The sequence below is a fragment of the Polistes canadensis genome, unplaced genomic scaffold (genome assembly GCF_001313835.1).
Source record: "Polistes canadensis isolate GaletaPanama2010 unplaced genomic scaffold, ASM131383v1 scaffold_54, whole genome shotgun sequence".
NCBI lineage: Eukaryota > Metazoa > Arthropoda > Insecta > Hymenoptera > Vespidae > Polistes > Polistes canadensis.
In genome coordinates this window covers 631,879-656,438 of record NW_014569601.1, presented here as the reverse complement: position 1 = coordinate 656,438, position 24,560 = coordinate 631,879, and the positions used below count along the sequence as shown (strand labels likewise).

Below are 24,560 nucleotides of genomic sequence, written 5' to 3'. Positions count from 1 at the left end.
TTTAATCTGACAAAGTATATAATTATACGTTTTCTTGTATTTACTTTTTGTTTCTTCATGTATATCTGAACTATTAAATATTAATTATTAAATAAACAAAAATACAATTTGTAAAAAATTAATTCGTCATCGTATGTAATTTAAATCTTCGTTCACTATTGAAAGCACTCAATAATCGACCAATCAGTTTTACCCTTTCAAAGATCAATAAAATAACTTCTTTCTGATTGGTTAACGCACGTTTGATTAATGTCGAGTAATATAAAATTTATTTTATAATATATTTTTGACTTTTTACTAAATTTAAAAGGACATAAAGGAATCTTCGTTAATTATATATAAAGCATAGTTATTTGAATAATAATTTGAACTGTCAAATATTGATATATATAAAATTTGTAAAATAATCCTTATCACTATATTTCTCAATCGAAATTTCTTGAAAGCAACAGTGCAAAATTACCATACATCGAAATGTACTAGATGTCGGAATAAGTTTGAGAGCTTTCATTGTTCGAACGAGAATATTTACACGTTCTATCTTTGTAAACATGTATTAGTATTATTAAAATCCAAAACAAGAAATTGCAGAACCTATTTTACTAATCATATAATTTAACAAAAAACGAAGAAATTTCTTATTGTATAAAGTTATTGATGTGTGTTTTTTATTTTGTACGTCAGTTGATGTAATCGTCAATAATATATTATCTCTCTATAAAATTTCAACAAAATTAAGACATATTTGCCAACATCGTTGACAGTCACATAAATGGCACATTTATTTACATGTATGTGGGACTCCTCAATGTTCCTGAGCACCCTAACCCCGAAATTCTACGTAGCATTGACAGGAACTTCATCGTTAATATCCGGTCTTATTCTCATATTCGAATGGTGGTACTTCAGAAAATATGGTACTTCTTTTATCGAACAAATATCTTTGAATCATATTTCACCTTGGATTGGTGGAGGTGACAGTGGAGCTGATAATGCTAACTCAAATTTAAATAATTCCAATGGTTCTAATCAACAGAACGTTCCTGAATGTAAAGTTTGGCGTAATCCAATTAATTTATTTAGGGGTGCAGAATATCAAAGATTTTTCTGGGCAACTAACAAAGAGCCACTAACATATTATGATATGAATTTATCTGCTCAAGATCATCAAACATTTTTTACTTGCGAAGGTGATACAGGTAAATATTATAAAAGAATCCGTAGTGTATATTTATAAGTAATAGCTGACAAAACTTAGATATAAAATGGTACATTGTTTCTATATTAATTGATCATATCATGTAGGTAAAGATGAATATGAAATTATGCAAACAGCTTGGAGAGAACGGAATCCTGTAATTAGAATAAAAGCTGCACACAGTGCTTTAGAAAGTAACCCAGACTGTGCACCAGCTTATATTTTACTCGCCGAAGAAGAAGCTACTACAATCATAGAAGCAGAAAAGATTTTAAAACAAGCATTGAAAGTAGCGGAAAGTAATTATAGAAAATCTCAAAGTACGCAACATCAAGGCTCTATTGCAGAAACGATACACAGAAGAGACACAAATGTACTTATTTATATCAAAAGACGTTTGGCTATGTGTGCGAGGAAACTTGGAAAATTGAAAGAAGCAGTAAAAATGTTCAGGGACTTAACGAAAGAAGTACCACCAATTATGAATGTTTTGAATATCCATGAAAATCTAATAGAAGCTTTATTGGAAATGCAAGCATATGCTGATGTTCAAGCTGTTTTAGCAAAATACGATGACATAAGTCTACCAAAGTCAGCCACTATATGTTACACAGCTGCATTATTAAAGGCAAGATTGGTTGCTGACAAGTTTTCACCAGATATAGCTAGCAAAAGAGGATTAACCACAGCAGAAATGTCTGCGGTAGAAGCTATTCATAGAGCAGTAGAATTCAATCCTCATGTACCAAAATATTTATTAGAAATGAAACCCTTAATTTTACCACCTGAACATGTTTTAAAAAGAGGAGATTCAGAAGCTATAGCTTATGCATTTTTCCATCTTGCACATTGGAAACAAATGGAAGGAGCTCTTAATTTATTACACTGTACATGGGAAGGAACATTCAGAATGCTACCATACCCTTTAGAAAGAGGACATTTGTTTTATCCATATCCAACATGTACTGAATGTGCAGATAGAGAACTTTTACCTACTTTCCATGATGTCAGCGTTTATCCGAAAAAAGAATTGCCATTTTTTATTTTATTTACAGCCGGTTTGTGCTCCTTTACAGCACTCTTGGCTTTGCTGACTCATCAGTATCCTGATACGATGGGTGTAGTAGCACGAGCAATGCTCGCTTGGTTCTCTTATCCTTTTTATTACATTTTGGATAAGTTAGAAACTGTCTTGCCGTCTAATTTATTGCAACAGCTCTCTAGAATATAAGAAATTTTCTTATGATCTCTATTAACCAAGACCTATTGTGATATTTATATTTTTTTTTCTTCTTTAGATATGCTTCTTTGAAGCATATTTTACATGTTCGCGTAACACGTCTTCTTCCTTACTTACATTTTTATGACTGATGATTGGATATAGTATATATTTATAGTATGAATTAATTATTTAGCGTTATAAGTCAATTAAATCAGTAACCTACTGGAACAGGTAAAAGTGATTAAAAAAAAAAAACATGTAGAAATGCTTACGGCACTTACCATTTTGGAACTTTCGTTTCTTACTTTACTGTTTTATTTATTTATTTATTTGTTGCCGTAAATAGTTTGTGCAATAACGTATATAGCTTTTAAATTTAAAGAAGAAATGATTAACACAAAATTTTCATTGTGAATTTTCGGTGTATACCTAGGTATATATATTTATATTTTTATATTCGATTCTTTAATTGAATAATCACTTAAGCGACATAACTTGTTATTCTGTTTTCTTCTATCAAGAGAACAGAGAAAAATTATGGAACTTTATGCTTGTTGTATTGTTATTGGATTTTGTATAATATATATAAAAACGAAAAAGAACGGTAATGATATAAATGATTTCGAATCAATTATTCGATGATAAAATTATAAATTTAATTTTTTATGTTGTGAATTAGATGCACCTTGCTTGCATAGTTATTTAAAGGATATGTAGATAGAGTACACGTACATATCATTGCATTCGTATTTATTCGATATTTCATATTATCAATAGCTCTTAATGAGTTGAGAGAACAAACAAGACCAGGTATATTCATATTTTGCATATTGATAATGTAAAACATAGCTTATAAATGTTACATAAATGAAATAAATACAATTGTAATAAATCTGATCTTGAACAATTGTATTAAATATACGTAATACAACGAGTATCGACAAATTTAGAAATAAAGATACTTTCTTCATTACATTATAAATTAATTTATATATATTAAAATATAACAAAATTGAGAGACAATTACTATGAATAAATGAATCAACTCTGGTCTGCCTGTCTATCGTGAGACGGTTATGATAGGAGAGAGAGAGATATAAGACACTTGGAAGTCAGAGGGCCCAGGTCTCTCGTACTCTGGGCTGGCTCACCATGACTTTGATTTTGTTTCGAACATTCATTCACTATTAACCTTAAATGATAACTGATTTAAATTTTTGTTGTTTTGTTTTTATGTACAATACTTCTTTAAAATTTATAATTTAGTTACTTAGAAAAAAAAAAGAAAAAAAAAACAGATATAACGCAGGAATAGTATTAAATAATTATTTCCACATAGCTAAGACAATTTGTATTATAATTATGAATGTACGTAATAAGAACATGTAAAAACTTTTCAAATGTGGTTCTTAAGTTTTACTATAAGAATTATCCTTAATAGATTGTTACAATTATATTCGTATATTTATATATATTATATTATTAAATATAATATATATATTTATTTATACTTATTTATTTATATATATATATTAGTATATAATACATAATATATATTAATATATAGTAATATTGATCTATAAAGTAGGAGATATTTTTTTTTTGAGTATTCGTTTTCGGTTAGTATCTGAGCTATGTACATGAAGCCCATATACGTTTAAACGGCACATACGATTCTTCCATCGCATTTCTAATCATTCTTACCGTTCCGGATCAATTTATTTATTGCCAAAACGGTTGAATTGTTTTCTTGCAATCTGACAAAAGTCCACGTAGTGTTTATTTACAAATAACAGATTGTCCAGTTCACTATAAAGGTAGCATCGACAGACAGCCCTGTAATCACTTCACTGCATTTTTAGACTTGATCGTAATCACCATTCTCTATAAATAAGGCACCTTTAACAAATTACGCTGTTATAGGCTACAACGATCTAGCAGTCCAACACTTATACAATGTTACAAGATCTGCACCGATAGTAGATAACTCGTAATTGTCAATTGAGGCTTACATAAACTGCTGTATTAATACATTGAACAAAAAACGATATGCATATGTAAATATTATGTAACTAACTGGGCACTGTAAACATCAAAAATCATCTCCCGTTTAAAGTTTGCATCCTCTCAAACGGGTATAGTCATCTTCTCTCAATTTTCTTAATATGTTTTTTTGTTTATCATAAATTAACATAGTCATAACAAATACTTTATCATTTAATGTTTTATAGCGTTTATAATAAATATATTAACTGTACTTATTGTTTATTACAATCCAATACCTTTTAAAGCAGCATAGTTCGCGTAAAACTTTTCCTTTCAAATGCCTCGAATTTCTTCTAAAATGATCTATCTACCATGCCCACCACATTGGGCTGCCAAAGCGACAAGTAAATTCGAAGATCAGACGTAATTGACTTAATCAAGTCAATGGGGTCGATTTCGATTATTTATAATTTTTTATAGGAAAAAAAATAGAAACAAAAAAAAAATACAGAAAAAAAAACAGAAAAATACGAAGAGCAATTTGTTCGCACTAGAACTATATCTCCTTGATCATCGAAAAGATTCAAAAGTACTTTGTGCTCGTGGAATGTTGAAAAGTGTATTTAAAAGTGTGGAAGAAATGCTACATTATTAAATTGATATTATTTGCAACTGTCCTCTTCTTTGTCCATGATAAAAATACCTTCCGACGCCACAAAATTATGACACTGGGCGTGGATGAATAGCTTCACTTCGGCATTAAAGAGTACCGTTTGCGAAGTACTGATACCGGTCATAGAGTTTAGTAGACCAAGAATGGATGCTACCTTCAACCAAATCTTCGACATGACGACGTAGTTGATCTTCCGTCAGTGTAAGATGAAATCTGTTTTTCAATCCTTGAACCGTGGCAGCTCCTCCACTGCGGAAACAAGGAAGTTGAGATCCTATAACGAGAAAACAAAAAAAGATTAGAATTTAATGAAGAAATGATTTTCTTTTTATGGACAACGACAAAATATTAATTATTATGCATTGATTACTAAACAGGTTTATACCTGATAACATGATCTCTACAAGATTAACGATCTTTTCCATGTGCTTTCGTGCTGCGATCAAACCTTGGAGAATGAGAGTTTTAAATTGTTGAAAAATTTTCGATTGGTTACCACCCATCACTTCAACAAATTCGGGAGTCAACTTAAATGGACTGGTCTCAAATCCCAAATTCCTAGGTGAAGTGGACAATATGAATCCAAAATCTATATGTATTAGATGTCCATCGCTGTGTAATAAAATGTTTCCATTGTGACGATCTTTTACTTGAATGAGGTAACTTATGAGACAATAAGCAGCACAACTTTGCACGAAGTTCTTTTGAGCAATGATGAACGCTTCGGAATTTGAAGGACCAAATTCTCGTTCGAAGTATTGTAAAAGAGTCAACTGACAGTGTTTTTTTATTTGGTGTAAAGATACAGTGTTCAATATTGGTTCTATCAATCCACTATCATTAGATAAACATAAAATCCTAAAAATAATGTCAAGTTGTAATAAATTCTGTATTATTGAAGAACATAAATTAATGTTTAAAAGAATAATTTGTATTATACTTGTATGGTTGAACCCAAAGTGGAATTTTCTCGTCTAGCCAAATTTTCTGTAACATTGAAAGTAATTGGGAAGCAAGAAGTTCTTGTCTTAAATCATCTCCACATTTAACAATAACGGCAAGAAGTTTCCAAGAAGCTAAATGACCATATGGACTGGATGCTCTAATACGTTTCTGCTTTAATTCCCATGGCTCTTTAAGGACGGCGGCTGATGGATCCTCTGGATCATGATTAAATGTTGCACTAGGTGTAGCAGTCATTTCACTTAGACGTCGTTTTATATCACCAGGTACAAAAACTGGTTCTCGACTGTCAGATGATTCTTGACTTAATTGAGATATCGTATCTCTATCTCTTGGCTTACGAAGTTGTAAATACTATTAAAGCAAAAAATAAAGATTGAATAATGAATTAATATGAAGACAAAAACAAGCACATTTATTCTCGATATATGTAGGTGATTCCATTTAATTGAGACTCCCTGCATATAGATATACAAATATTATTACCTGTTGAGTTATTTCATCGTCTTCTTGACTCCAACAATCGTTTGGATCGTCATCGGGAAAATTAAATGCTATATCTGTACTTCTAACAGAATACGGAGAGATATTTTTAACAGGAGTCTGTCTCAGTGCCGTTGCTACACTTTGTTGCATTTCAGCAGAAACCATATTAGATGATGACGTTACATTAGACTGTTCACCACCAGTTAGATTTTCTTCAGACTTTGTATGCCTTAATGAACTTCCCATAATTTTGGTCGGTACAGGAGATGTATATAAATCTTCTACTTCCAATACTTCGACATAAATAATATACGGTGCCTAAAATCATAAAATTTATCAATGTATAAATGAGATAGGAAATAAATAATACTTGTAGAAATATAAGAGCTAGAAATACCAACCTTATCTTTACTATTAAGCACAGCAGCATACTGCGGAGGGACTCGTACAATATGATGCGGTACTATACTATGCAAAGGCAACCATACCCTTGCAGGAAGATTTAAATTAAGAGTGTTAAGTTCTGCTACCAACTGTACAGTCTTACTTTCCTTTGTTGGAATTGTTCCAAGTAATTTACCAATAGATATCAATGCTTGAATAAATTCAAGTTCTGGAGCAAGACGGGGTGCCTATTGTAATGAGACAAAAGGAGAATATTCATCATAATGTATTATTAAAATTAAGTGAGTCTTTTATGAATACCCATTTACTTACATTGCAGAAGCAATCGGTTTTTTCACCTCTTAAATCATTTACCACACCTTGGCAGGAATAAAAACAGGTACAACCATTGTCAAATGCTCGACCAGAGCTCAGGTCCCCAAGGCTTACTTTATTTATTGTACCTTAACAAACAAAAAAATAAGTACATGAATTTCCGTTACATTATGTATTTTTAAATATAAACTTGATTTAAAAAATGTTATATATACCGGAATGACTACGACGTAAGGTTTGAAACAATCCAGTAGCATCCGATTGAGATCTTTGGTGAGTTTTCTTATTAGGTGATGTAACGTTCTGTGTTAAAGGTAATGGCGGCGAAGCAGGAACTTGCAACGCGGAAGAACGTTGCTTTCGTGTCAGATTTCCTTTCGGCCTGAATTTATATTAAATGTATTATAAATACATTCCTATTATTTTTTATACAGTATTTTATATTTGAATTTTTTACCTAAGTTCATCTGACAAAATGAGATTTTTTAATTTGGTCCCGTGAGACTTCTTTTTGGATGGCAAATGAGCATCAGAGCTGTACGCGTCTAATAGCCAAGCACATTTTAACGAGAAATCGGCCGATTGTCTACATCTATAAAAAGAAATTAAAATATTAATACTATAGAAATATTATATGTTAAATATATATTCATTAAAAAATATATATTTTTACCTATGGACAAGATATGGATAAAGGACTTCAGTAACATCATGAAGCTGTATATACATTAACACCAATTGTGGTAAATAGAAATCCACTTCGTTATCAGGAAAACTGAACATCTTGTTACCTAAAAATATACTAAATATGTGTGAATTTGCTGTTTCAACGCAAGAATCCATAATGCAAGATTTATCTAAAAGTATGTAAATTCATATCAATTTTTTTTTTATAAAACATTAACAATTAACAAACTACCAATGAGGAATGTTTGTTAAAGAATTTACCTAGATAACTCTGAACACCTGGCTCTTTGGAATTGAAAAGATAGGATATCGCCATAGACATATCAAATATTTGACTCTCGAATAACCTGAGTAAACATCCCTCTGATGGCTTTGGCTGAACCGTCTCTTGTCTTTGAACCTCTGGTTGTTTTTTTACAGTTTCTTTGTCAGGTTGTGCAGAGGTGCCACAACATAAAGTCATAGCAGCACCTGCCAATTCTCCTTGTACCATAGCCACTTCGGAGGAAGAGTTCTGATACTCCATAGCTTTCTCAGATATGCTATTACAAGGTTCCTCACGTGGGTATTCATGATTTTGAAGTTCTTTGGGACAAAGGACTATACCAGAATGTTCTTCAGTTTCATGATTAGTTTTATCGAGATTCTTTAGTTTACAGAGTTCACGATCACCATTTTTATCAGACAAGGACTCACTAAGTAGCACTAATTCCACAGGAGACACTGATACAGACACCCCACTGTTATCTTCTCCATCGATAACATCCACGCCATCCATATCTCCTGCTTGTGACAAGGTAGAATCGAGACTTTCTCTACTATGTAAATGATCTATACTTGACTCTCTGGTAGCTGTGTTGGTGGCGTCGCTGGAACCGCTGTCGGAACCACAAAGTATACCAGAGTCATCGGATCCAAGACTAGCGAGGTCTTCGCGTTCTCGACTACGTCCTTTGCAGGTTGGCACCGTCGTCTTAATAACAGGCGTAGGATTCGTCTCGCATTCTGGACTCGGAGTAACGTCCACCTCAGGGATTCGTTGTAAAGCAGAATCCAGACTTCTGTTTCTATGGTGTAGCGTTAATGTTGTCGCGGCCACTTGAGGCACCGGTGGAAGTAAGATACCCATTGACCTGTAATCAATATTATAATTAATGTCTTCAAGTTTACCGCCCTTGGATCATTCTTATTTCATGATTCAATTATCCGACCTCGAAATAATCTCAATCACTATTTTACAAGGTAATACAGAAACTCCTGTAATACCTGAAGTCCAAGCTATGATTTCGTTGATGAGTTGTCAGCCTATTGCGAGTGCTGATCGATGGATTTGGCCGGCCGTGAACGAGAGGAACATTACAATTAAATAATTTGTGCCTTTTGATATGTGCCACGCTTTCCTGGCGTGTCGATGATCCACCAGTAGGCACTTTTACGGCTACGACTTCGCTCATATTAAACTTAAACAACGAGCACAAGCTCAGCCAACAGTCATCTGCTGTTCATGTTGACAGCTGACCTATCATAAATAAGAGAGAAAGAAAAAAAATAAACATGAAAAAACATTATCAGCTAGCATTAATAATAATTATTATTATTAATAACTAATTATTATTATTATTATTAGTCAACACATCGACCGATTGGATTGAAATGAATCTTAACAAATTAAAAGAAGTGTTAAAGAGATGTATTCGTTAGTTATATAATCGTGTTTCTAATCTGCATACATAACCCAAAAGAAGACAGAACACTTGACATCGGTTTATTCGCTGCCAATTTTGACGGTGAATGCCTAACATCTGCATACGTACTACGTGATTATAATATATATATACAAATATATGTATGGTGTGTATATATGTATTCCTTTCTTAAGAAGCAAACAATTTGTGGTAGGAAGTACAGACTTTGTTCGGTGAATGACGAATATCTTCTGAGAAAACACTATTTCTTCGTGGAAAAACACGAAAAGTTCACTGCGATGCGAGACAAATGTGAGGAACGCTTAGTTTCTAGAGCAAAATTTTAATTAAACTCAAACGAGTATGAGTCTTATAGACGTTGCAACGAAACGGGTATATATATATATACAATAATATGTCGACTTAAAAAAAAAAAGAGCTACCGAAATTACTCTTCTCCGCGAATAAAAATCTTTGTCATGAAGTTGGGTGGAATTCCGGTTTCTTATTTTCTTTCTTTCTTTCTTTTTTGTTTTTCTTTTTTCTTACACAATAATTTTACAATATATCCAGTGAATCTCAAAATTTGTCGATTCTCGGTGTCGCCCTTGCCTTGTGAATCCAAATTTAATTCTAACAAATACACATTTTGCGAATTTAGTCAATTTTTTTTTTCAAGAATTAGGTAAAAATAAATAAAACGCATTTTAGATCAGAACAAAAAATATAATTGAACAAATTCAACTAATTATAATAATTAGTGTAGGATGGATGAGCTTATTGATTTATTTATTCGAATCGTAGATTATAAACTGGACGCTGGAAGCATTCTCATTTTCTACTCTACTTTGATTTTCGCGCTATATTTAAATTTTATTTACAATAATTGCCGAGAAAATCCAGGTTCGTAAAAAAATAAGAAGTCGCAAATGAAAATAATATTATGAAAATTAGTGTAATATTTCATAGCATCCTCTCCCTCTAAAGAGGAAGTTGCGGGTTCACAGAGACGCACACATTAAGAATCCCATTGTAATATATCGTAAAAACAAAGTAACGAACAGAATCGCATTAATTCGTTGTACAAGTTCCATGCAAATTGATTTGTCATGACCCATTGTGAGATTCTCGTCGTGACGCCGCTTAATAGGGAAAAACAAAACCTAAGTAATTGCGTATACTTGGAAATACAATCGTCGTGTCGGAGTTGGAAGCTTTGTTTGAAAATGGTGGCACTAGAGAAATTTATAATAGGGAATATGAGCGAAACAAAAATGTATGTAGGTGTGTGCATGTATATATGGGATGTGTGAAAAAGAACATCGCATAAAACAGATTGCGAGAAATAAATTTCATATAACCTAGAAACCACTAGATATGAGAGAAACACAAAGATCCTTGTAAATAGGTTTCATGTATGTTTATGGATGAATAATGATAAAAGAAGAACATAGAAAGATCTAAATAATATATCATTACTGACAAGCCACCAGATAAATGATATTAATAAGATGAAAAGAAAAGTTTCGTCATTTGTCGACTATCAAGAAGTTACGAAAATATAGATGATATATCTATATACTATAAAATTCCGTTATCGTTTCATCCCAATAATTCAAAAATTATTTTTCGTAAAATTTATAAGGAAAATAAAAAGAGAAACTAAAAAATTAAATATAAGAGTGAAACAATAGATACAAACAAAATATAAAGTACTTTGCGTATTATTGTAATAAATGAGACACACGTAATCGTAGGGAACATTTCAACACAAGTTGAGAACTACTTCCGGTAGGTAAGTGAAACGTCGATTCTATATAAGTTAAAGGTTAGATCCAATCAACGTTTCATTCTATTTTACTGTCTCCTCGAGCTCAATCATACAATTAACACCTATTTCTATGATCAAAGGAATGATCTAGGATTGAAATCATTTCTTCGATGTTCTTTATCAAATAAGTTTTCAGCTTATACGTTCATACATGTTGCGTTATTGGAATGTTACGTTGAAATTGTTTCGTATTTTTTTTCTTAATATGGTTATGTTTCAGAATAATAATTTACTGTAGGAAAATGAGATAAAATTCTTCGAACTAGTTACGCCCACGATCATTTGAAAACGATTAGATTTATTATGCACTCTAGAGAATGTATTTCTTTTTTTCAAGGTCATTTGAATATTTAAATATTGTCAGCCTCGTAACTTTGTTCTTGCAGTTGATCGATACAAGGAAAACAAACTTTACAGTCGTTTAAACAAGTTGATGAACTTTTTTTTTTCGATAAGGTCAATTTTCTGAAGTGCATGATGCAAACTGCCAGGACTTGAAATCTTTAATCGAATTAACTGTGTTCACACAAATGTTAACACAATCAATCGCTGTTGAATGTCTAAAAGATTTTCAAGAATTTATAGATTGATTATATCTTGGAATTTTTTTTACTTTTTAAAATTCCTCGAATACGAATAAACAAAGTTTAAATGTTAATGTTCAATATAAAAAAAGAACTAAATTCATTAAAATACAAACTCTTGATAAATAAATGTTTTTTTTTCTATATCGCGTAAAGATATTTTATGCTCTAACATAATCATTTTTACGGCTGAATTATTCTCGAAATCAAGTTTTCTAGAACAAATATAAATGTTACTGAATACGCGACGTACTTATATTATTCCGTATTCGGTTTTATCATACAAACGGATTGCTCTCTCTCTCTCCCTGTCTCCTATTTTTTTGTCTTCGTTATACTATATTTCATATCTATTTATAATTACGTAGTATATCTTTTTTATGTTGTGAAAAGTCGATATACAACTTAAAAGAGAGAAAGAGAGAGAGATAGAGAGAGAGAGAAGAAAAATTCTTTTCTCTAACATTACGCTCGTAAACTTCTTGACCTCATCACGGTCTACCACGGTAAATTTAAAAAGAGAAAACATCGTGTTATATTCATCCATATTCGACAAAGCAAGTTCATTTCGTGAGGAGACTCTCTTAAGAAACGCGTATCGTAGTCTTCTCTTACAAAACAACCAGACTCTTCCGTGAAACACAAAAGAGCGTCGAGTTTCACGAAAACGGTACCACGATGTGTTAAACTCGATGTTCGCGTCCAGCCGAGCATGTGCTTTCACTAGTTTCACTTCGTGTACAATTCCCTTATTCTTATTCTTCTTTCTCCTTCTCCCTTTCGCTTAACTTCTTTTTTGCGAAATGAATTCTCGAATTATAACCGACAGCAACAACACGACAACAACAAAAAATAAGAAAAATTTAAACCAATCATCGTGTTATTCCTTATGCGCAGGCGCGCGTAAACATCCATTTAAAATAATTGGATAATAAATTTCACCAGGTTTACATAACATTCATTTGCCAAAAATTACTAACTCTACAAAATATAAACTAGAGAAAATAAAGAAATTAATATATACCTTGTTTTTTTCTTTTTAATTTTTCAACAAATATGTATATGTTTAAACACGCGTAAATTGTAGAATAAATTATAACAGATGTAGTTTTTATGTTACAAGTTTAATATAAAATAGAATAAGTTTATTCCAGTTGCATATTTAAATATTTAAATATCCTAACAACTATTCAAATTCTATTTTAATTACTCACGTTCGCTTTCACATAATTTCATATACACATATCATTATGAAATTATTATTAATTTAAAATTAAATAATATATATTAAATATATTTTACTGTATATAAGTGTAAATACACAGAAAAGTTGATCTCAATCTCGTGATATCTCGAATCAAGAGCAAGAGAAGCAAAGCGTGTGAAATTGCAAAGAACCTCCTCTCGACCAACGATTTCTCACGGAATATCATCCTTTCCGGCGGAAGAGGGTAGGGATGATGACGACGTAACAAACAAAAAAAATAAAAATAAAAGTAAAAAGAGAAAGAGAGAGAGATAGCGAGAAATCAGTCTGGAGGACACGGCTACAGCAATTCTCATTTTGTGTTCCTTGATTGACAAACATTCGATCCCAACGAATTAACGTCAATCATGATTATGGCACGTGATTGGTAGAGAGAAAAAAACAGCATCGTGTCGTTTCATGCATACGCACTTTGATCTTTAGCGCGTATTCCGAACCAAATTAATTTCATCAGTGTAAAATAATCTTCATATATATTTCGTTCAAGTTAATAAGTCATTGATAATAGTTATTCATCGTTATAATAAAATCTTTAAATGGTATTAAAAATGAGATCAAATCGATAAGAATGGTAATAAAATTGTTCTTACGTGTGATAAGGAAATAATTGACGTATTTATTAAAACGTAAAGAATATAATATACTTTTATGTACTGTGACTATCTAAATTTTATAATAAGTATAATATTTTTTTAGGTCGTATTTAGTCATGGCAGATATGTATAGGATAAAAATAATCTATTTAGAATGTTTAGTCATAACAAAATGAATCGATGGGTATTAGGTAAGCAAGAAAATTACTAACATGTATCGCATTTCAATATATACGTATGTATCCTATGTAGTCAAGTCTATATTCACAGTATTGATAGACTATTCTCCGAAACTATAGGGATGCACATTCCTGACAAAACATGTAACCTACGCGTATGTATATGTATAGGTGTATGTAGATCCAATTGACTTGACCTAACTATACAGTCATAATCACGAGACTCAAAAGGACGTATGATTCAATGTGCATATAGAAGAATAAAACGTAAGTATTCGGTGAAAACACTTGTGTAAATCACCATCATCACCTACGATTCTTGAAAATAAAACGGGAATGTGTGTGGTGTGCACGTTTAAAGTTTAAACCGCCTAAACACCTTTCAATCTGCCATATCTCTTTGCCCGCGCAATTTTACGAGTCGACGTAATTTATCAGGTGAAACGAGCACGATCGCGATAATCTGATATAAAGACTACGTAATCGAGGGGGAATGCGTCGAAGGAACGTGCTCGATATCGTCTAACATCAAGGACGTTTTTTAAACGTTCAAATGTACAAAAACAAAGGATGGATAATAAGTTTTACATGAACGATAGTTTTTATTTTATCTTATTTCACTGAATAATATACGATTCATTCTGTTCTATTACCTTTTTTTCATAATGTAAATATTACTCAGTAAAATAATATAATATAATAAACATTGAACATGTAAAATTAATAATTGTAAGAAGAAAAAAAAAAAAGGAAATTTTTGGAACGATCTGATATATTTTATATTACAATATTAACATTATTTCTACCAAAAGTATTAAAAGGAAACTTTTTATCCCTTTCCGGTCATAATCCAGAAATCTTCCAGCACGGCTGGCTTGTTTACCAATTACTTGTCTGGAAACACCTACTAATGAAAAAAAAAAATTAAAATATTAATTCTAAATTACTTTCCAATTATTCTTCCATCATTTTTTCTCCTTCAACATACTAATTTTATATAATAATTATTAATTTAGCCTCTTACTTCTTCGTGGATCTAAAATACGGATTTTTTGATCGAAACAGGTATGATATATATTATCGTGATAGAAATAATGTTAAATGAACAAAGTCTTGCGAGAGCGTGTGTAACCTTTTTGAAAGAGACCACATCAAACGATTGAAATACGAGATAAAATCAAAACGAAAAAGGATGGAGATGCGATGTCGCGTCTGCAGTCGAACGTACGAACGTATATATTATACAACGTACATACGAACGTACATACGAACGTACGTATAACCTACGACGAGTAAGAGCGTACGTTGAGAAAAGTGGAGGCAACCGAGAACAGCCGAGGGAGATCGAGCGTCGCTTCGGCCGGTTCCTTTTACTCTGTTTCTCTCTCTCACACACTTACATCTATCTCTAGTGAAGTTCATTCCATCTCCTTCTTGCAAATCTTTTTCGCCGGCAACGTTCACGCGTGACTGCTTCTATTGCGGTGCTGTGTTTCTGAGGTGTGTGTATACTAGGGAGTAAAAGCAAAAATAAGAAAACTTAGGGCCGCCTTGCCGGTGTCTTAAGGGCTCATGATTCTCTATCTTCCTTTCTCTTTCCACGATCGTTCCCTTTCCTCTTCCTCCTACCTACCTATCTCCCGTGAGAATCCGATCGACTCTTCTGATTTCACGGAATCGTTTCTCGGTTGAACCACATCTTACCTTCTTTTCTAACCCTTTCAAGCGTACCGAACTAAATCGGAATTTAATTATTTCCGACCTATGCTTTCTTTTCTACCTATACCAATTTCAAATATTCCTTTTTTCTTCTTTCCATATCGGCCAATTAGAAATGGCGACGCCGAGTAGCCGATTGGTCAAAGGGGGAGTTGATCAATCCAATTGTAGTATTGCGTTTGAACGCTCATTGGTCAGTTTAATAATGCACTTATCAAAGGAACGTAAATTATGCAAGAGATACGAGATAAAACACAACAGATACACGTTTTGTACAATCGATAAAACAATATATTGTAATCTTATCGAGGAAAATTTTTTTAATGAATAAATCATTGGGTTTTTTTTTGTTAACTCTAACAATAAGTTTATCCTTGTTAATAATATATACATGTCGTTTAATATTCCTGCTCGTTTCATGAGATTTCTTTTTATATTTATAATGATGTATCAAAGTTGCAGGTGCCTTTCCAAGTGAAACATTTGGTACATCCTTCTCACTATTTCTATCAAGCTTTTTTTTTCACGATTAGAAAGCGACAAATAGAAACGCTGCTGATATCAAACTGTATTATTTTTTTTTATACACAAGTTTAACAGCAGAATCATTTCTATTTTCTCGGTAATACGATAATATACGATATTATCTTTTCGTTATCTAATTGAAAATATTGACATATAAGTAAATACTCATCTATCAAATTTACTTTCATTAAACCACAGAACGGATAATAATTAAACAAACAATTTGTTTATAGAATTATAAATAATAATTACTAGTTACAAAAAAAAAGAATGAAATTAAAGCATTTCTGTTAGAGGATGGATTACTAAACGTTAATTCCGGATGCAGACGAAACGCTTACCGCATGCAGGATCTTAAGGAGATACACCCATCCCCTCTATAAAACTTTTTCAACCCTTTGGACGAGTTTACGTCAAAGCTGACGTCATCAATCCATGTGCGATGGCATTGAAAAACAAAAGTATACCAAAGAAAAATAATAAGTATGCAAATATGCACCGAGAAAAACAAACTTCAATAGGATCTAATGTACACATACATAAATACAATATTTATCGAAAATTAACAAAAAAAAAAAGGAAAAAAAAAAGAAAAAGAAAATGTATAGGTAAATGCGGAGAGAAAACAAACTCATGTTTCTATCACGTGACTAACATCTCATCGTTTTCAGCATTTTCGCTGGTCATTCTAACAAGCTGGCAAGGATCCAAAAGAGCCAATCCGAAGAACGAATGAACATTCTGTCCTTTAATTTCGTAACACTATGTAAACTAAATAATACTTTATTAACGATCGTAATTCGATCGTGGTAATCCATTTTAATATCGTTTTTTTTATTATTTCCTTTCTTATTCATTAAACATTTATATTATGAAACATACTTTCGTCGAATTTCACGACTTTCGAAAGAACGCGGCTAAACTTTTCGTACACTCATATATCGCGTTCAAATCGATTCGAGAAAGTCGACGATGCCAGCCAAACTAAGACTTTACATATGTATATATACAATCGTACTACTACTATTACTACTACTACTACACTACTATTACTACGTATCGCACATCCTGGTTTCTCTTGCTTTGCATTTAACTCTTCTAACAATAAAAAAAAGAAAAAACAGAAAAAGAAAATAAAAGAGAAGAAAAAAAAAGAAAAGGAAAAAGAGAAGGAGAAATAATTTCAATAAAAGGAATTCCTTTCTTTTATATATATCGTTTTCCTGCTACGTGTATATTATTGTCATCTCACATACGTGGTGTAAATACTTTTAAAAGCAAAAGTACACATGTTTTTCAAAGTCAGGCCATTTCTCTCTTTCTTCCACTCTTTTTTTTATTTCTCTCAATCCTACTAAACATCAGAAGTAACAAAAAGTGTAGGAAGGGTCCGCGTTCCTCCCCTCTCCCCGCCCCCGACCGGCACTGCACTTTGCAATGACAACTACAAACATTCTCTCCTATCATACTTTTTCACCATTTGTGTATCTCTTTCGACACGAAACAACACCACACGCGTTATCGTTCTAACTCCGAATAGCATGAACACCGAAGAATCATCGACCGCCTCCCTCTCACCCGCCCCCTCCTTTACAACAGTTTTCTCTATTTTCCGTATAAAACACGAATTTTATTCGAGGATAATATTTATGTGAAAACAAATACTAATTCGTTTGTGTTTCCTTTTAACTAACTTATTCCTATTAAAAATCCCCATTGTCCTAGATTTGATTATTATTATTATTATTATTATTATTATTATTATTATTATTATTGTTAAATTTGACAAACGAGACGGCAATTAATGCTTATTCCTCAAAATGACATATCACGATGCTCGATTGAGTATATATGTATATACCCATGTGTATATATGTGTATACGCGTGTAAGTAAACGATGAATCCCCGCTTTCACACATTGCAGGGAACGAGGTTCCCCGAGATACGTGCTCGTGAAACCTCTGCCTGCTAGCTTTTGTTCTTTCTTTCTATACATCTCTCACAGATAAAACAAGGATAGTCTTCCTCTATTCATCTCTCTTTCACTAAACATACAGTAAACTCATCGCACGCCGCACATATATACATAATACATATATACATACATGTAGATATATATAATATATATATATGTACATATGTCAGAAGAGAAATGTCGATGATCATCACGATCAGGGTGCGACATTGACGACGATGATGTGGCGGAGACTGTGAAATAACTCACCTCACATTCGAAAATCCCAAATTTGTGCTACAATCGGATTGACGGCATACTATCTTCGATCACTATTTCTCTTTTTACTTTATTTCTTTTTTCAACTCGAACTTTGAATGTCTCTTTCTTTCTTTCTCTTTCTCTTTCTCCCTTTCTTTCTTTCTCTCTCTTTAGATAGAAAGGACGGTAAAGAAGAATCCGAGTAAGGTAAAGTTGATAGTAATAAGTAGTAGTAGTATTGCTTGTAGTAACGATGCTGCCAGTGAAAGATATATATATATATATGTATGTATATATGTATATCCTTTTTCCCAATGGCAGAGCTCCAGCAGTACTGTCACGCACTGAGAGCGTAGGAGAGGCCGCTTTCAAGCGATTTCGCGCGACGCCCGGCTACGCCCAACAACGACAACGGTGACTTCTTCCAACACTGATCCTCGTTTCTTCTTCATAGCCTCACACCACGTACATTTCGAACGCACGAACCACTCACGACTTTTCCCGAGTTCTTTCTCTTTCTCTCTATCTGTCTCTTTCTTTTTACTTAAATGTATGTATGTATACATGCACACATATATGATGTATATACATACCTATATATATATGTATACATATTATATATATATATATATATAATTGCTTCTTTCTCTACTTCTTGTTATGTCTCTCTTATTCTTCTTCTTCTTCTTCTTCTTCCCCTTTCGAAAAACTTAGAAATTTCTTTCCTCTTCTAAACGTCGTCTCGCCAGTCAGATTCACCACTTAGAAATGTTATGTGTTCTTAAACGTTGATGAGAACGTTGTGTGACCACCAAACGAAAGAGATACGCGAGAAAGGCGACGCGAGAGACGACCTCGCCAGGCTCGACTGCTCGCGCCGCACGATGCACCGACTGGCACGACGCCACTGCTGCCAACCGAACGCTCGCCTTCCTAAGACCCGAACAATACCGAGTACCAGGGCCGTACGTGTCAAGTCTGATACCCGATTCAATTATCTTTTTTCTCCACTAGCCTATCGGTCAATCAGTTGTCTTTTGTTTCGCCCTGCACTTTTATTTTCTCGAATCTTCTTCGATATGATTTTAAATTTATAACCAATTTGTTAATATTTGTTTATTAATTTATATCGATTAAGTTATTTATTGATTGTGATATTAATTCTCTTATAATAAAGAAATAATACTTTTGGTAAGATTTTTTGACGAGGTTTATTTTTTTTCTTTTTTTTTTTTTTTTTTAAAGAATAGAGATATAGAAAGATAAAGCCGAGCTGTTTTCGAGAAAATAAATATAACAGCGTTACGTTCCTGGAGACACGTTAATGCCTTGTACCGATGCTAGCTAACGAGATAACAACGAGAATGCAAAACGGTAGGAGAGCGATCGCATGGGACGTCACATATGTGAACGTATTGCATTTCATTCCGATCTACGAGAGGATTGAAAAATCACATAGTAGACACGCTTAGAGTAGAATACGCTCAGAGAATACATATCGAATCGGGATAAACGTATGTGTAGGTGTAACAACGACGCGTGGGTGGTCCATGGCAGGGCTTCGTCCGCCCGTTTTTCGCGTGGGGCGTACGCAATTGGGTATACTCGTTCTATCTTTCTGTTTCTATCTCTTTTCTACATTCTTTCTCGATTCGTTTAATGTTGGCAACGTTTCTCGCTGGGTGTTTGTACGGGAAAGGTCGCGTTGTGCGACGAGTGCAGCTGTACCGAACACGAACCGAAAGCTTCGTGACTGCCTTATGCCGCGTTTACACTCCACTCACATTCCCCGCTAACTCTGATCGAAAGTATAGTTTCGGAAGATGGCGGCAAAAGAACGATGGGAGAGGGGTAAAGGAGAAGAAGAAGAAGAAGAAGATGCCGATGCCCGCAAGACAAACTCTCTCGCATCTTATAACTATTTTACTTCGTTTCTCTTTTCTCCCTCTCTCTTTTTTTATAAAAAAACAAAACTATTTATCATCTTCCGCGTTTACAGGTTATGTTTCGTTACAAAACTTTATTAATTTTGAATTTTGTTTGACCACAGATCTTCGAACACATGTTTTCTTTTCGAATTTTTTTTCGATTATGCAAAATGAATCCTTTTATTTTTGCATACAATATATAATTGTTTTATTTTCATCGCACAATGTAAATGTATTTTTAGTTTTAGTTTTCGCAAGTTCATTTTCAAAAACGTTCACGATTCTGATAAAGCGTCGTCGATGAGAAATTTATAGAGTTCTTTGTTTCGAAACGATCTGACTTTTTAGCACGCAGTTTTGCTTTCCCGCCTTTCATACCCGCATCTCTTTCTCTATATCTCTCTCTCTCTCTCTTTCTCTTTGATTTAACTTTATTTCTCTTAACCCGTTAGAATTTTTATCGAAGTGAAAGATATTTTTATGGGTTATTTCGATGAAATAAAATTAAATAAAACATTATCATCGAAGAAAGAGAGAGAAAAATATTTTTTCAAAAGTACACACTATAATATGATGACAAATGAGAATATACAATTATACTTAAAATATTTAATAAAAACAAATATATTATATAGAACAATTTTGCTATTACACGTGCGTTGATATACGCCGGGTATACGCCAAACAGCTGTTCGCTTACGGCGATACACGTTACGATAATTAACTAGAAAGTACGCGATATGCACACACCCATACATATGTATATAAATATATATGCATAAAATCACGCAGGTGTCAAACTTATCACATACGTACGTCGCAAGCAATGAAATTGGTTCGCGCCGATTTTTATGACCATCAGTTTCTTTTTAAGTCGCCAAACAACTATCGACAAATATGTTTTTTTTTTTTTTTTTTTTTAAGAGTCTGATTTTAAGCATATTTTTCTCGACTCACGTAAACGATAAATAAATACATGTGCACGATTACAAATTTTATTTGTTATTGCTCATTTTTTTTTATTATAGAAATGATTCCAAATTTTTTCATGATTTATTATGCAAATATATTTACATTATAAAATGAAATCATGCATAAGAAGATTTATCGTAATTAATACTCAAGTTTATATACACGAGATAAGAATGAAAAATATCGTCGATTTAATTCAACTCTTACCGCACAAAACTAACCGAACGGTACAGTTGGTTATCGTTTGGACCCCTATTTAAAAATTTCTACTCGTAAGGAAAAGAAATAAATTACGTCTATTGCAAATACGTAGAGCGAACAATAATAATCCTTGCTAATACTTGTCGTTGCAGTAATTGTCAATAGATAAGAAATGCACAACAAAGAATTCTTATATACCGCTTCGTATATTTGCTTCTTCTTTATGGCTCGTTAACTTGCTATTATGCAATTTCGACTGTGTAGAGGTTGGTTTAGTTTACGGAATAACAATGCTAAATTTGCATGATGCATAAAGAGAAAGAGAGAGAGAGAGAGAGAGAGATGCGGATGTTGAAATTATTTTTCTTCTTCTTCTTCTTGTTTTTTTTTTTTTTGGAGAAGTCGACTGACCATGAACGTTCCTCCCCCTCTCATCATATTTCTCTCTCTCTCTCTCTCTCTCTCTCTCTAATAAAACCAGTCAGTCGTTGATGCTTCCTGTAATTTTACACGCTTTCTACCTGTCTATAAAAGCAAACTGCGCCTACGAGAATTTGCACGCTTAATGTTTGTCGACGATCCTCAGAATCTTCAAACGTTTCTCTAAGAATTTTGTTATGATCGAGCGAATAAAAAAATTATTAATTTTCCTTCTTGGTGTACACTTCTCCAACGGTACACGATAAGCTATGACAATTTGAGTCAAGGAAATTCTAAAATTGTTGTACAAACTTGTTTTGTCGTATAACAGTTACGAGAAATTAGTTTTATACGACCCAGTATTTATTATCGATTTAGAAAATAAAATGCGTCCCCTATTTTGCTTGTTTATTTTTTTTATTACGATTGATGTCTCATGTCAACGAATTTAGAACAAACACGTAATGGGTGATTTCGAATTTCCGGTACTTTTTTGTCTATAGTTTTACCTCGGAAGATATTAGTCATATTTAGAGAGCACAAAGTGCAAAAGTCGTTAAGTCACCACACTGTGATAGGGACGTTTCGTAGTCGTTGAATATTTACGTTGTTATGTTGTACGATCATTCTAAGCATTCTCGGAATCGATAAAATTTCTCGTTTTATAATTTTACGTGAAATACATCTTGCATGATTTATTCCGAATATTTAATGAACTGTAATAAAATTCTTAAGAATGTAATACTTATAATTTACATATCTTTCATATAAAAAAAAAAAAAGAGAAAGAAGAAGAAGAAGAAGAAACAATGGAAACGTTTGATTAAATTCACGCAAAAGGAAGGAAATGTTGTAGTCGTACGACGGGATTATCGTGAGAGAAATATCGATTGTTCAATCAATGTCACTTCTAATTACTATCGAGCTGTATTACGCGCCAACCAAATTTAATTACAATTGAATTACATTAGGTTTGCTATTATACGGGATAGCGTCGTCGAGATGCGTTAATAACTTTGGATTAGTAATGAAGCAGTATCATCGGAGTCAATGATAATACCAAAACCGCAACGTTCTATAGCGCCCTAGCTTATTATCGAACATTGATTACATATTGAACGGTTAAATATAGTTCAATGGTATTACGGAGAATCAGTACGTCTGGCGATATTCGATTAGTCGAGAAAATAGTCATACTACGACCTTCAACCTGCAATAACGATTTTCCTTATTCTTTTTACCTTCTCTTTTTGTCTATCTTCGAATAATTACGAAGGACTATTTAAATTTTATTCTCTTTCTCTCTCTTTCTCTCGATCTTTTCCGATTTTAAAGTGTAAAAGTCAAACTAATCTAACGTATCAAAATTTATACAACATTTCCGTGCCGATTAAAAAATGTCATAACAAATATTTACATTACTTTATTAGAGATTAAAAAATGATTATTATTGTTACGATAAAACATACGTCTGTGTATGCTCTGTCATAGTAAAAAAAAAAAAAGGATAAAAAGTAAACTTAGAATGTGTAGCAGTGATCAAGCTACATATACACAGTGTCCAAATAATTTCATTATGTCAATCTATTTGCTGATTTCTCCGTAACAATTAATTGGCATTTTATAATTTTATTCGAGATTATATAATAAAGATTAAACTAGAAGATAATGAAGTATATGCATATATACATATTACTTATCACATAGTTTCAAGTGTAACAAGGAGACACTCGTCAAGTGTATTAGCTGAAATGCGGCCATAGTTGAGCAACGAGGAAGGCCGTTACGATGTAACGGCCAACAGTGTGTGCAGTATGGAATGTGGAATCGCGGATGAAAAAACGTGTCACGAATCCTTGACCTCCTCTCGTATACACAAGGTGCTAGCCTAGGAGAGCACTTGGACGATCAACCACAAGAAAGATGGCTACCTAAATACTCTTAGATTCTTCAATCCTTTTTTCTACGTATAATAGAGTTTCTTAAAGTATTGAACATTTCGATGGGTTCAGTGCTATTTCTTAGATCTGTTCAAATGCGCAAAATGTCATAGGAAAGGATATAGAAAGATCTATGATCTTGCGAAACTAATAGATATTTGATTTCTTTTGAAAATGAATTTTTTAAGAAAGAAAAAAGGAAAAATAAAATTGTAATATCATTGAGAGAAAAATGATTAATGGATACTTATTGGTAACTTGTTATCTGTTAAAAAAAAATGACGATAATAAACGTGTGACGTAATAACAAGATAGATCTTCCAAGGTCTAATATACAAATGTGTATATTTGGATCAATAATGTTAGGATTACTCGTTGTGTTATTGCAATTTAAAAATAATAAAATAGATCGGATTGATCTGTGGAGAGTATTCTATCGGTAAATCAAGTGTCGTTTATTTTGTTGAGTTTAGGATCGATCGGAATTTTATGACGTAGCTTTTATGCAGGCATTTGACCCCATTTTTTTTTTTTTTTTGAAGTTGTTATTTTTCTTTCTTTATTT

General features: G+C 32.7%; 2 protein-coding genes across 3 annotated transcripts; one reads left to right on the top strand and one right to left on the bottom strand.

The window, feature by feature from the left end:
• Positions 1–380: 380 nt before the first annotated feature.
• On the top strand, positions 381–3,308 carry LOC106785665 (protein ST7 homolog). The gene is made up of 2 exons (XM_014746303.1): positions 381–1,199; positions 1,306–3,308. The coding sequence occupies exons 1-2, from the start codon at positions 773–775 to the stop codon at positions 2,427–2,429; spliced, it is 1,551 nt and encodes a 516-aa protein (XP_014601789.1). The 5' UTR covers positions 381–772; the 3' UTR covers positions 2,430–3,308.
• A 725-nt stretch (positions 3,309–4,033) lies between these two features.
• Positions 4,034–19,617, bottom strand: LOC106785652 (phosphatidylinositol 4-kinase beta). 2 transcript variants are annotated; one of them, XM_014746289.1, is made up of 12 exons: positions 18,544–19,614; positions 9,202–9,454; positions 8,197–9,068; positions 7,922–8,039; positions 7,706–7,840; positions 7,464–7,630; positions 7,246–7,376; positions 6,930–7,160; positions 6,529–6,846; positions 6,020–6,396; positions 5,465–5,937; positions 4,034–5,353 (listed from the first exon to the last, which is right to left on the bottom strand). In XM_014746289.1, exons 2-12 carry the CDS (start codon positions 9,387–9,389, stop codon positions 5,166–5,168), a joined length of 3,198 nt encoding a protein of 1,065 aa, XP_014601775.1. In that variant the 5' UTR covers positions 9,390–9,454; positions 18,544–19,614; the 3' UTR covers positions 4,034–5,165. The 2 variants fall into 2 exon arrangements, with proteins under 2 accessions (XP_014601775.1, XP_014601776.1); XM_014746290.1 differs by lacking the exon at positions 9,202–9,454 and having other exon boundaries at positions 18,544–19,617.
• Positions 19,618–24,560: the final 4,943 nt, after the last annotated feature.

Bases quoted from the DNA above. Each gene is read 5' to 3' on its own strand.
- LOC106785665 (XM_014746303.1), top strand. From the start codon at position 773: ATGGCACATTTATTTACATGTATGTGGGACTCCTCAATGTTCCTGAGC. The intron at 1,200-1,305 runs GTAAATATTATA...CATATCATGTAG, and splicing joins TACTTGCGAAGGTGATACAG to GTAAAGATGAATATGAAATT.
- LOC106785652 (XM_014746289.1), bottom strand. From the start codon at position 9,389: ATGAGCGAAGTCGTAGCCGTAAAAGTGCCTACTGGTGGATCATCGACA. The intron at 7,841-7,921 runs GTAAAAATATAT...TTCTTTTTATAG, and splicing joins TATCCATATCTTGTCCATAG to ATGTAGACAATCGGCCGATT. The intron at 5,354-5,464 runs GTATAAACCTGT...TTCTCGTTATAG, and splicing joins TGTAGAGATCATGTTATCAG to GATCTCAACTTCCTTGTTTC.